Raw genomic sequence first — 12193 nt, 5'->3', positions numbered from 1 at the left:
AAAAAAATCTGTCTCCTAATTCAAAGGCAAAGCCACATACGTACATTCAATTAACATTTAATTTTGCACTGGAGGTTAGGTATTCCAATCATTTTTCATCAGCTAAACAAGTCTCCAATCTGGAAAAGCCTCCTGTCTAACATTTTATTCATGGTTACTTCTACGATTTGATGACTAGTCTTAAAAGTTCTTGCTGTATGAAGGCTCGAGTGTCATACACACAATATATGTTGTGTGCTGATAGGTAATACTATAGTCCCTGCTACCTAGCTAGTGATAACTGATGATGTGTTACAATTAGATAAAGATGCCAAGATTTGCTGCCATGTGTGACAAAAATTGTTAAATGTAAAATTTCTAAAGAAAGTCCCAGACAATGGACAATGTTTAGGGGTGATTTGGAACTGTATTTAGAAAGGAGTGATATAATCACCTTGTCAAAGTAGACACCCCGTTAGCATACTTCTGTATTTCCCGGTTGTTTGAGTGGGTGAGTCCAGCCTTTAAAATGTGCAATTAGAAATGATGAGTAAATTTCCTTATACCCCTTGAGTTCCCTATTAAGTTTTTGTGGAGGGAAATCTATTAAATGATGCCATCTTAGAAAATGACAAACAGATTTAACAAGTAAGCACAGCTTTATAGAAAGAAAGCATTTTGAAAAGGGAAAGAGAAAATGTACATGTAAAATATTACCTAATAATGCAAAATATTTATTAGAATTTTATTTGAAATGTGATATTTAATCTTCATAAAAATCCTGACAAGTAGGAAATTTAATTGTGCTATTTTAGAGACAGGGAAACCGAGACTGAGAAATTGTGTATTTGCTGAAGAATATACAGCTCTGCCTGGCTTGGCTTAGCAGCCCAGAATTCTGAACCAAGACTATTTTTCTGAATAGTGAAGAGACTATTTTTTAAACTGCTTCTTTCGAGCTCGTTATTGTAGTGGTCAAGGTCTACTGTCAGACTTGTACGATAATTTCTCCGACCACCGGACAATGGTGGTGAATCTGCCGCTATGTTATTACCTCACTAACAAAACAGGTGCACCTAACCTTCTTTTATTTTCAGTCAGATTATGTGTTTAAGCATCTGTGTAATACTCTCATTTATGTCAAATAGGAAAGGGTGCAGACAACGCATCATTGACATTTCCAGTGAAGTCTTGGTCTGCAGTAGGAGATGAATAGTACCTTGCAAAGGAAAATGTTCTTAAGCTAGTATCTAAGTGACAGGTGGGCTCTTCTGAGGGAAGGGACGGGGACTAGCTGAACGAATCTGCTCTATCCACAGCCTTGCTTACCTGAACCACTGCTCCTCACTCCTGTCCCCGGTCAGGACTTCCACATCATGTTACCAATATTGCTCTCTTTTGTTTATGTACAATTGTAGAATGTACACATGTTTCTGTCTCTGCTATTTTTCTTGCTTATTGCTGGTGGCTTTTCTCCAGCTCCTGGGTGATCTCTCTCTGGATCTTTTACTCACCCCATCTCCAACTATCCTTCCCACCCTCAGCCCCAGAGAGCCACAGTAAAGAAATACAACGCGTTTCCAGACATGGCTGAAACAAAGATGCCCGTAAATATGTGGTTTATAAAGCCACAGGGAACAGAAATGTAGAGATGTTGTGAATCTGCTGAATCGGTTGCTGACACTAGATGGTTTGGGGGAAGAGTAAATTATCACAAGGGACTGCAAAGATGAGCTCTCAGGTGTTCGGAGGCACAGCTCAGCGAATCATTTAGACACAGCAGATCAGACAACACACAATTTGTCTGTCTAGAGATCCTTGAGACCTGAGCTTTTTACTTTAAATTGGTGAGCCAAATTGGAATGGATTTACTTTTTGTCCAGCATCTATCTCCTCAGCATTTTCCTTTCATCCACAGATCTCCAGACACTCACAATCTCTGCTGGCTGTTAATAATTTTAAAAGACAAAATAACTGTATTCACTTTTACACTAGATTTAGAAAGTTAATGGATGCATCAAATTCTGTTTTATGAGGGTATACGCTTGAAAGAAGATGAGGCTGGTATTTATAAATCAGTCATCATGAGTAATAACTCACTGTTTCTCCCCTGAAAAGCCTTTTATTTCTGTTATTAATCAAGTCATCTAAAAGCATGGAATATTATTTGGATCTATAATTAAAATATTACCATTTGAAAGCCAAAAGAAAAAAGATGGAAAATTTGTTCTTATACTTCCTAAAAATTCAGTCAAGATATTATGCATTATTTTTTTTTAAATCTTTTTTATTGAGGACTTAAAGGAGAAAGCAAATGATTACTGGTAAGATACAGAATATTACTCTAAATGTGAATGTAAAATACAAAAAGAATAACAGTAATTTTTTTCTTGGGAAAGGAACTGGTAAGCTAGAAGACAGGAAAAGTGCATTTTAATTTTTACTTTTGTCTATTTTAATGTCCTGGTATTTTGGATGTTAAAAATTCATTACTTAATGAAAAATTTTTATATTTTATTAGTTATAATGTGGCAACAAAAGAAAGTAGATCTAAACTTTTCAACATTTTTGTTATAAAATCTGCAACTAAAAATTTGTATCCTAGTCAAAGTAGGTAATACAGGTAATATGTATTCCAAAGTAACTTTTAAATTCATTTCACCTTTGATTTCTAATCTCATGTCCAACTGCTTGCAATTCCTCACATATTTTAATTAAAAATCACCATCTGTCCACACAGTTAAGTTTTGGGGTGAGGGTTATATGCATTACTATATTTCTCTCTTTCCTATTATATGAAGCAGCAATTAACTTACCTCTCCACCCTGAATCCATAAAAGTCATGTGTACAGCTGATAGATTTACATAAAAATATCATTATTAGTGATGGCTACATGAATTAAAACTCAAATTCTCACACTCAGCTGTGCATTTTGAGGTATATAAAAGATGACTTTAGCAGCTTCATAATAAAAGAACCAATTAAGATACTAATAGAGAAGGCAAGTAAGCAGAACGATAAGCAAACAACACATATCAGAGATACTATTAATGGAAAAAGTTTTATGAAATGCATAGAGGACTAATTTTTTAATGCTCAATGTATGTGTATTCTAAAGTATTTTTTTAAATGGAAACAAAAGTAGATGTTTTCAGAATCTGCTATCAGTGAACCAGAAAATTAGATGGCATTTCAGATTCATTTTGGGCATTATTTGTATGGATGACTGAAGCTTTTGAATATTAAAATACTTGATAGGCAAATGTTTTATTTTTGTAGTTTATAAATAAATGATCTGCTATCTAGTTTTAATTCACATTTTTATGTGGAAATGCAAGTTTATTTATAATAAAGTATGTTTAAAATACAAAGATGGAGCACAGTGAATCACGCGTATGTCTGCATTTTTAAAATACATTTTGACATGAGATTGTGATCTGAGCAGTAACACAAGGCATTATCTTGAAATTAACTTTATTTTTAACTAAATTTGTATCACTGTGTGGGGTGGAGAAAGACAGATGTGAAGAACACATGGAAACTGGTAAAGCAGTGAAATACAATAAAGAGGACTGTGGTTTAAAGTATCCACTTTATTTATTTGCACAGCTTGCCTCCACTATGAAAACATTTCCCTTTGTTTTTGTTTTTTTTTTTTTTCCTTCATCCACTGCAGAAAAGCTTCAAGAGAAATATGTGGAAGCACAGTCAAGGAGAATCGACCGTCAATACGACAGAAAACAACACATTTCTATTTAAAACTCTCAGCACCTGCCTATTTGGAATGATCTGCAATCAACTTTATTTCATCTGACTTTTATTTAATCTGAAGTTTCTGCTTTCTTCCAAGCCTTCCATGGTTAATCACAAATTTAAAATTTACAAGGTGAATGAGTATATGTCAGATAGTTTCCATCTGCTTATAAGTAAATTGCAAAAGAGATTCACCAAATCTGTGGTTCAAAAGTCCTCTTAGCTCTTAGGATTTTTTTTTAAACCAAATCTTAATGGATTCTTGGAGCTGGAAACTTTAGAATCACAGTGATTAAATGACTCAAATTAGGAGTCTTGCAATGGCTCCTTTTCTTCTGCACCTATCTTACTTCATTCAGGCCCTAATGATCAAAGAAGAGGCCCTGAAAAGTCCTATCTGTTTTCTCTAGCTTCACTTCAACCCACCTTACCTTTCACTGTCAGATCAGGCTGCTTCTACTATAAGAAGCAACACTTGCAGAATATCTCCAAATCCTTGAAGCTTACGCTATCCTACAATAGTCTTGACATCTTCACTGGACCCCTGTTCCCACCTTCTATTTATGATAAACTGATTGGCTCAATGACCCTTAGCACTGTCCTTTAGCTCAACATCTTCTAGTCTGAAACCACTTTCCTTGTCCACTTTTACCAAATAGTTTCTTTGCCAACTAAAATTCTGTCCTCTTTTAGGTCAATGGCAACTATTAGCTATTGAACAGACCTGGTCTTGACGAATATTTGTTTTTGAGCCATACTTTATCCCTTTAGCTCTTATAGCCAACCTTAGTTTACTGTTTTATTTATATCACATCCCTTCTTCTCCTTAGATGCTAAGCATCTGTTTAGAAACCATGCCTCACTTTTTCACTTTTTAAAAGCTCCTTGTACAATTAATTTTAAACTTTTTGTATAGAAGCTTTGATGGGACTCAATCAATATTGATAGGCTGAATTAACCATGAGAAAGCAACCTATTCAAACTTTTACACGAGAGTCTGCTTGCATTTTGAAAATAATTTAGGCCAATATCTAAATTATCTTAACCATGCCTCTTTAAATAAGGTCCAGAGAGTTGCACATGGAAGTTCCATACTACCATATTTTATTAGAGAAAAAAAAAGAATATCTTTACTTTAGTGTTTATTTCCAAGAAGAAGGATCATTCAAGACACCAGGTTTGAGGCTCTTTTTGAGGAAAATGGTACTTTGAAGCAGTAAAGATTATTCAGCTATCTGCTTTAGTTTGTTACCACCCACTCCACTATGAGGGATCTTAATTCATATTAGTTGACTCACTGTCATGAGCATTAAAGTTAAAGCAATTTGCAAAATTGAAAATGCGCAGCTACCCAAATGTTTGCCATTGCATGTACAGATTTTTAATATATATTGAGAATTCACCTTTTCATATTCAGTAGAACACACACAATAAATGTGAGAAAACATCCCTAACATCCATATTAAAAGATCATCATAGTTATATCATACTTTAAGGACAGGAGAGATTAATATGTTTCATGGCCTATTGGGGTCACTTTTCAGTTCTACCATTCTGCTTTTCATTTAGTCTCTTGAGAACATTAATTAAAACCTGGTACTATACTACTACACACACAGGAGCTTAAAAGACAAAGCCCTCCATATTTTATTTATATACAGGGGGTTTTTTTGCACAAAATTAGTAATCTCAAAGGTAAAGTTATTATCATTCATTAAAACCAGATCCTCTACTTGAGTCTGTAAATGGTACAAACAATAAAAGAATCACCAACGCCTCTTTTAAATATTCTTTTGCACTATTTTTCTAAATGTACTAAGTCCAGTGGTCCTACAATTTAAAACATTACACAAATGTCTAGGTTTAGCCTGCTAGAGTTTATTTTTTACCTACTTAAGGACTAAAGCCTCAAGGTAAAGCTGACTCTTAATGTGTTATATAAAACTATCTGAAATTACTTTTCTAATTTATAATCCTAATATGATAATTATTTGGTAAATACACACCTGACTTTAATCAAACTCAATTACCCAAAATACTCTACCCACTTCCTGTTCTATATCTCTTTGGATGCTCCTTCCAGAGACTTTCTCCTCTCTATAAACCATAGAAAGTGTGACATCAGTGATTTCTCCAGAAAAATCTTAAATGTTTTCCATGGATGACTGAGATTTATTATTCTGGAAAGCCATACTTCATCTTTTGTACTGGGGGAGGGCGACCAGGAATCAAACTGAGGACTTTGTGCTTGCCAGGAAGGCACACAGGCTGCTCAGCTATAGCCCTGGTCCATCTTTGTATTTTTAAAGTGATTTTCATTTGTGCCTTACTTTGTTTAATTCTCTGTAAGATTACACATTCCTAAAGAACAAGTAGCTTCATTCACTTTAGTTCAAAGTATGTGCTCAGCAAACTGTTGAAATTTATAACTATGGGTTTTTTTCCCCGAATCTTACATAGTTTCTAAATAATAACACAAGGCAAAATGATCAGTGTGGCTTCCATTCCATCCAGAAGGCCAATGATGAGACTCAGGGAAGGAAAGATGCCTGGTCTATTGTGCTTCCTGAACAGACACTCATTCCTTTTCATTATACCCATGGGTTTCTTTTTACTTACTTCTTTTTTATTGTTCCATTGTTTCTATTTACTTCCACTTTCCTATCCTGGTGTCTAAGACCGCCAGGCATATTCTCTGGCATTTTGTTCATCTCTTATTACTATTGCTTCAGGATTAATGTAATTCTAACCTCTGGGATGCTCAGTGAAGAATGATAATTGCCTTGGCAGGGTATTGCTAATCTTTAACCTCCATGTTTGTGAAGAAAAGAAAATTTCACATATTCAAACTGCATTTCAATGTTTGCTTTTAATACTGTCAGAAGAAATGTCAGTCAACATAGATGACCTTAAGGGAATAAACAATTTAAGGTAATACCCATATGGTTGTGTATGGATGTGCATATGTACACATCTATCAAATATATGCATTCAAATAATATAAAAATATTGCAACAGCTTACTTAAGCACCTTTTCTTTCTACTTCTACCCCAATTTCCATTATTAGTGTAGTTTTATGATATTACTAAAGGATGAATTAAAGCTCAAAGGTCAATCTAAGCTAAAATTATGATAGCTACTTTTTTTCTACTGAAAAGTGTTTTCTAATATCTTTACTCTTTCTTACACTTTATTTTTACTGACAACTTTGTGCTAAAAGGCAATGATTTTCACTATATGGCCCTCTTGAAATATGGGCTAAATTAAAAATAATACCTGCAGTAAAACTGTAGATTATTTACAGTGCACAGGTAGAAAGCTACTTACCCCCAGTTGCCACAGTGATTTCACGTAGGAAATGGCCATAAAATGGAAAATCGAAGGACAGATTCACTCTCTGCAAAGAACATGAGATAAAAATCAATAAAATGCAAAATAATAAATACAAAATGAAGAGCCTTAAACTTTCAATAAAAGATGTTTCCACTTTGCCCTGTTGTTATTAGAGTTGATGTTTATAAGCTGGATCCTTAATGGTACTTTTGGGTTGTTACAGTCTTTGATTGTTCTTACAAAGACTACCTGAAGAGCTAACTGTTCTTGTTGTTGTTGATGTTAATGTTGATGTTTTCTTTTTCAGTACCAGGGATTGAACTCTAGGGTCACTAAGTGATACCCTCAGTCATTTTATTTTATATTCAAAATAAAGTCTCATAAGCTTGCCCAGCTGGCTATAAACTTTTGATATTTCTTCATCTTCCCAAGTGCCTGAGATCATAACATATGCCATGATAACCAGCATAAAAATAGCCATTCTCTTTGCCATTGTTACTACAGTTTGGTTGTCATTCAGATGAGACATTTATATTGGCCCATTTTGTAGTTTGACTAGCTTCTCCAAAACAGTAGAGCATGTTACATACATGTCAAGACTCATTAAATAAAGAACAAAAGATTTTATTTTACATTATTACATATTTAATTTTTTCTTATATATTTCATGATGAAAGACAATTTCATGGAAGAATACATTTGTACCCACATACGTAGAATGGAAGAGAGTTTTTGATACAATGAGCTTTTCAGATTAAGCATAGTATGTCCATTTCTAAAACCACAGAGCTATACGATAAGCAGTACTGTCTAGTAGAGAGCTATTTTTTACTTGGTACTGTAGGACAAACATAGGAAGTTCATAAATTGTGCCCTTTTTTGCAAAGGGGTCATAAATTCCAGCTTATAATTTGTAAATAAAGAATACACACACAAGTGTACAATGCATTTCATATTTCAACATAATACAAAGTTTTGAAAACACATGTACTCATATTTTAAAATAATACATACAAAAATTTTAAAAGACAAAAAATTCTACCTATTCCTTATGCTTGAAATATTAAAGATGTATTATTACTACATAAGAAACAAAAACAGTAACAAATATGATCACATAAGATAAAAGAATCCAAAGGAAAAGTAATTAGCTGGTTTAGAGCCCAGTAGCACTTACAGGCTACTTTAGCAAAAGTCTATTATGTAAAAATTCTGAAGCTTCTATATATCTTTCCCAATATACAAATGCAACAGAAAATATTAAAGTATATTTATTGAAAATTAGCTCTTTGAAATTTTGTGAACGATTGCTTTTTTTGTATCTATCAGAAATTTCTAATCATTTATTTGGCATAAAATTAATTATTCAAAATTTACAGCAACTTTCAGTTAGATTTTATTCCTTTTTAATGGAAAGCCCACATCTTCTTAAAAGGTTTCTCATCATTTTTATTTTGTGCTGACTAAGAGGAACAACAGAACCATTTCACTGTCCTGCCTGAAATGAGCGGTCACTGATATCACTAAGATGAAAGCTGCAAAGCCAAAGCAAACTTATCTAAAAGAAGATGTCAAAAGAATTTCATAAAGGCACTGGTGTAGTAAGTTTTCCATCATGCTAATTGCTCTCATGCTTACCCATTAACTGATATGATTTATATCATCAAACACTCTCACTTCTAGAAGCAGTTTGGTTTAAACAGGTATCACTAAGAAACTATCAATTATCATCAAGGATGAAGCATAAGGATATGACACGAATCCTTCACTCACTGCAATATTTAACTATGTTTGGAATTACATAAAAATATATAAATACATATAACTTAAAGACTTTTAATGAGAAACAAAAGAGTTCTCAAAGAAAATTTATCAATGTCATTTTAAAGAGCAACACCAAGATGGAAATTCTTCCCTTTTTGAAGGACGCATTTACCTTAACATGACTTGCTATATCCTGATACAAAATAGTAGTAGCAATTTAGGAAGGTGCTATCTTCTAAAATAGCTATGAAATCCATACATTTTTAACATTTTCCCCCAATCTTATGTCACTAGTTTTACAATAACTTCCTCATAAAGCCCCTGCCTCTAGTTCCCCTTAAATCATGGTATCTAGTATAACATGCTCTCATTTGAGTCATTCAGTCTAGAATCATATTGTCCTTGGAAATAATAGGTGAAAGATAATTGTCCTTGTTCAACTAATCGACAATCACTGATACATCAGCTTGCACGTACGAGGCACTACATCAGTCACTTTGAGTAAGGCAGGGAGTGAGCTCCACATAGTCACTGCAGTAGTGGGAAAACATCATCAGGAATAAATGATACAGCCATCCAGGGCAGAGGAGGCACCTAGAGGGGACATGTCATCTACAGCAGGCGTTCTGCAATGGACCTTTAAAGAAAGTATGGAAAATGTGCCACAGAAGATCATTAGGCGCAGGAGCGGAAGCGAAGGGTCAAAATACATAAAGCAAAACTGGAAACACTTTGTGATTGAGTCAGTGAGGAGCATCCAGAATAAAGCACAGATATCCAGATAAGCACATGGTGAGCCCTACAGCCACCCACTGAGACAATGAATACAGGCAGAAGAGCTGTTTGGGATGGTGAGACCAAACTTGCTGTCACTCATCAGTCATGCACATTTAACTATACAGTAAAAATAAACCGAAAATGACTGCAAACTGTCTAGGAAATGAGCTCTTCTGCAATAACAACAAAAAAGGGTTAAGAGCATGCTGAACATTGTCACAAAGAGCAATTGTAAACAAACAAAAAAACACACTAAGGAGATATTAGTCTGTCACGGTCAGTTTACCATGTTGGCTCTCATCCCTTAAAATGTTTAATGTTGAAGAAAACAAAGTTCAGGAAGATGATCGTGTGGAGACACAGCAAAACAACAGTTTGAGAAAAATACAAAATAATATCACTGTGAGCATGAGGCCTTTAAAGTCAGTCTTCAGCACCAAAACATACATAAATTAGAACTTAACACTCAATGCTCTGAAGTTTAAGAATCATGCAAGACACAGGTATTTGTTAACTGCCCTCCTAGACACTGGGGAGGAGTTGACTATTGAAAAGGAGAAGGGATGGTTATTTTGAGACAAGCAAAAGAAGCATTACTTTGTTAGATGGTGGAAGAGAAATTTAGTAAACACGCTTTGGAGAAGTGATAAGGATACAGACAATCCAGGTGGTTTGGTACAAATTTATGGGAATTACAGCCATTTGTGACTGTGGTCTTTAAAACACAGAATGCATTTGAAAGCACACACTACTGAAGTTTCTGTCAGCCACATTCAGAAACAAACACCTAGATTTCTAAGTGTGTCCACATCTCTTGTCCCTTCTTTCATCTATTTTTAAAGATGCTTATTACTATCCATGATTAGACTCATTATTACAAGCTCTGCTAATTCTGTTTTAAAATCACAAAAGTGTAGTCCTAATCACACTCTTTTCTCTTTAACTGGTTTATTTTTCAGTAGTACTACAAAGAGAAATCGGGCAATGACTACAAATCCTTAAGGACAGAAAGCTCTTAAGAGTTAGAATCCAGAATGGGCACGTTTATAATAGTTATTTTTAAAAAGACCATTCATAAAATTGCTATTTGTTTTAAGATGATCTCTTATTTACAGTGAGAAAACTTTGCTTTTTTGGTTCCATTATTTTCTTTGTGATAAACTGAGCATCTTGTGGGAAGAAAATCAATGGTAAGTAAGTTTTAATAGTTGCTAATCTCATGAGTTCAAAATAGCAAAGGCTGTGAAAAATACTGAGACATTCAAGAACGAACTAATAGATTACTAACTTTGAAAGATATGTTTTAATTTTTTATTTCTAACTATTCAAATAATTTTAAAGGGTATTGTTTGTCTCTTGAAGCTGTCAAAAAGTTGGGATATTATTAATGACATTTCTGTATATCGAGAAATTTTGTTAATTTTTTTATAAAAACAGCTTCAAAAATAGCAAACAAAGTATTTTTAGTTCATTTCTTTATATCACAGATAAACAATGAAAGATATTGTAAACTTTAAAAAATTATATTTGCTTTGTTTACATAGGCTTTATAACAAATTTGTTTATTTTAGTAAGGCATATCTCCAATAAAAATGATTGAATAATCTTCAGATATCCATGATAAATTTATTTGAATTTGGTGTGATATACTTTTTAAAATAGATAGCAATCACCTTTTTTGAAACTGAATAAGGTTCCCATAAAATGCATTGAGCTAAATGCTTTGAATATATTATTGCAGTCTTACTACTTTAGTAATCGTAAGACATATACAGCTTATAATCTTATTTTAATGGAAATTTACATTTATAGTTTAAATTATTCTTTTCTAATTTTTTTGTTTACTGTTGCTTTGTTTTTGTGATACTGGTGCTTGAACTCAAGGTCCTGTGCATGCTAGGCAGCACTCTACCACTGAGATACATTCCAGTCCCTCTTTTCTAATTTTTGAGTAATCTGGCATAAATTTTTGGAATCAAAGAGACTAAAATTATACTCGAGATTTAATGCTTTGTAGCTGTGTGATTTTGTAGAACTTTGCTCATTTGCAATGTGAAGACCTTTTATTGAAAGGTCATTAGAAAGGATAAAATGACTGAAAATAAAGACCATAAGTATTCAAGTCAGTAATATTTCAGATTAAATTATGTAAATGAATATTTCTAGTATAGCAATAAATAGATTCTTAAAATTAGTTTCTTAAATAAACTCATCATTCTTAGTAATAGCTAAAAATGACTTGATACTTAATTTCATTCTATTATACAAATACATCATCACATACTTCTAAAAAAAGAAACAAATTCTGGTAAATCATTTTTCAAACAGAAGCGATATCATAACTGTCTCATCTACTACTTTCCAATAGAATATTTGCAAATTATAAAAAGAAAAATAGTAATGTGGCAGTGAAGCAAAAAAACCTGATAGGAATCACCTTAAATCAGGTAAAGCAAGTTACCTTCACAGATATGGAGATATTGTCATATGGAAGTCTTCGTTTGTTTTGTGTTGCTGTAATAGAATACCTGAGTGCCTAAGACTAATTTTGGGGGAAAAAATCTCAATTCTAGAGGCTGAGAAGA

The 12193-nt window shown here is 33.4% G+C and overlaps 1 protein-coding gene across 2 annotated transcripts in view; it reads right to left on the bottom strand.

The window, feature by feature from the left end:
- The window catches only part of Plxdc2 (plexin domain containing 2), a 416118-nt gene that overhangs the window by 195637 nt on the left and 208288 nt on the right, over positions 1 to 12193 (bottom strand). For both annotated transcript variants that reach the window (XM_063237895.1, XM_003463885.4), the window contains exon 4: positions 7062 to 7131. In XM_063237895.1, the coding sequence (XP_063093965.1) occupies positions 7062 to 7131 (70 nt within the window). The remainder of the gene's footprint in view (positions 1 to 7061; positions 7132 to 12193) is intronic.

Source organism: Cavia porcellus, unplaced genomic scaffold, assembly GCF_034190915.1.
Source record: "Cavia porcellus strain 051 isolate PalLab524CR breed Dunkin Hartley unplaced genomic scaffold, mCavPor4.1 scaffold_27, whole genome shotgun sequence".
NCBI lineage: Eukaryota > Metazoa > Chordata > Mammalia > Rodentia > Caviidae > Cavia > Cavia porcellus.
The sequence above is the reverse complement of the archived record's forward strand: the minus strand, read 5'-3'. Positions and strand labels throughout refer to the sequence as shown.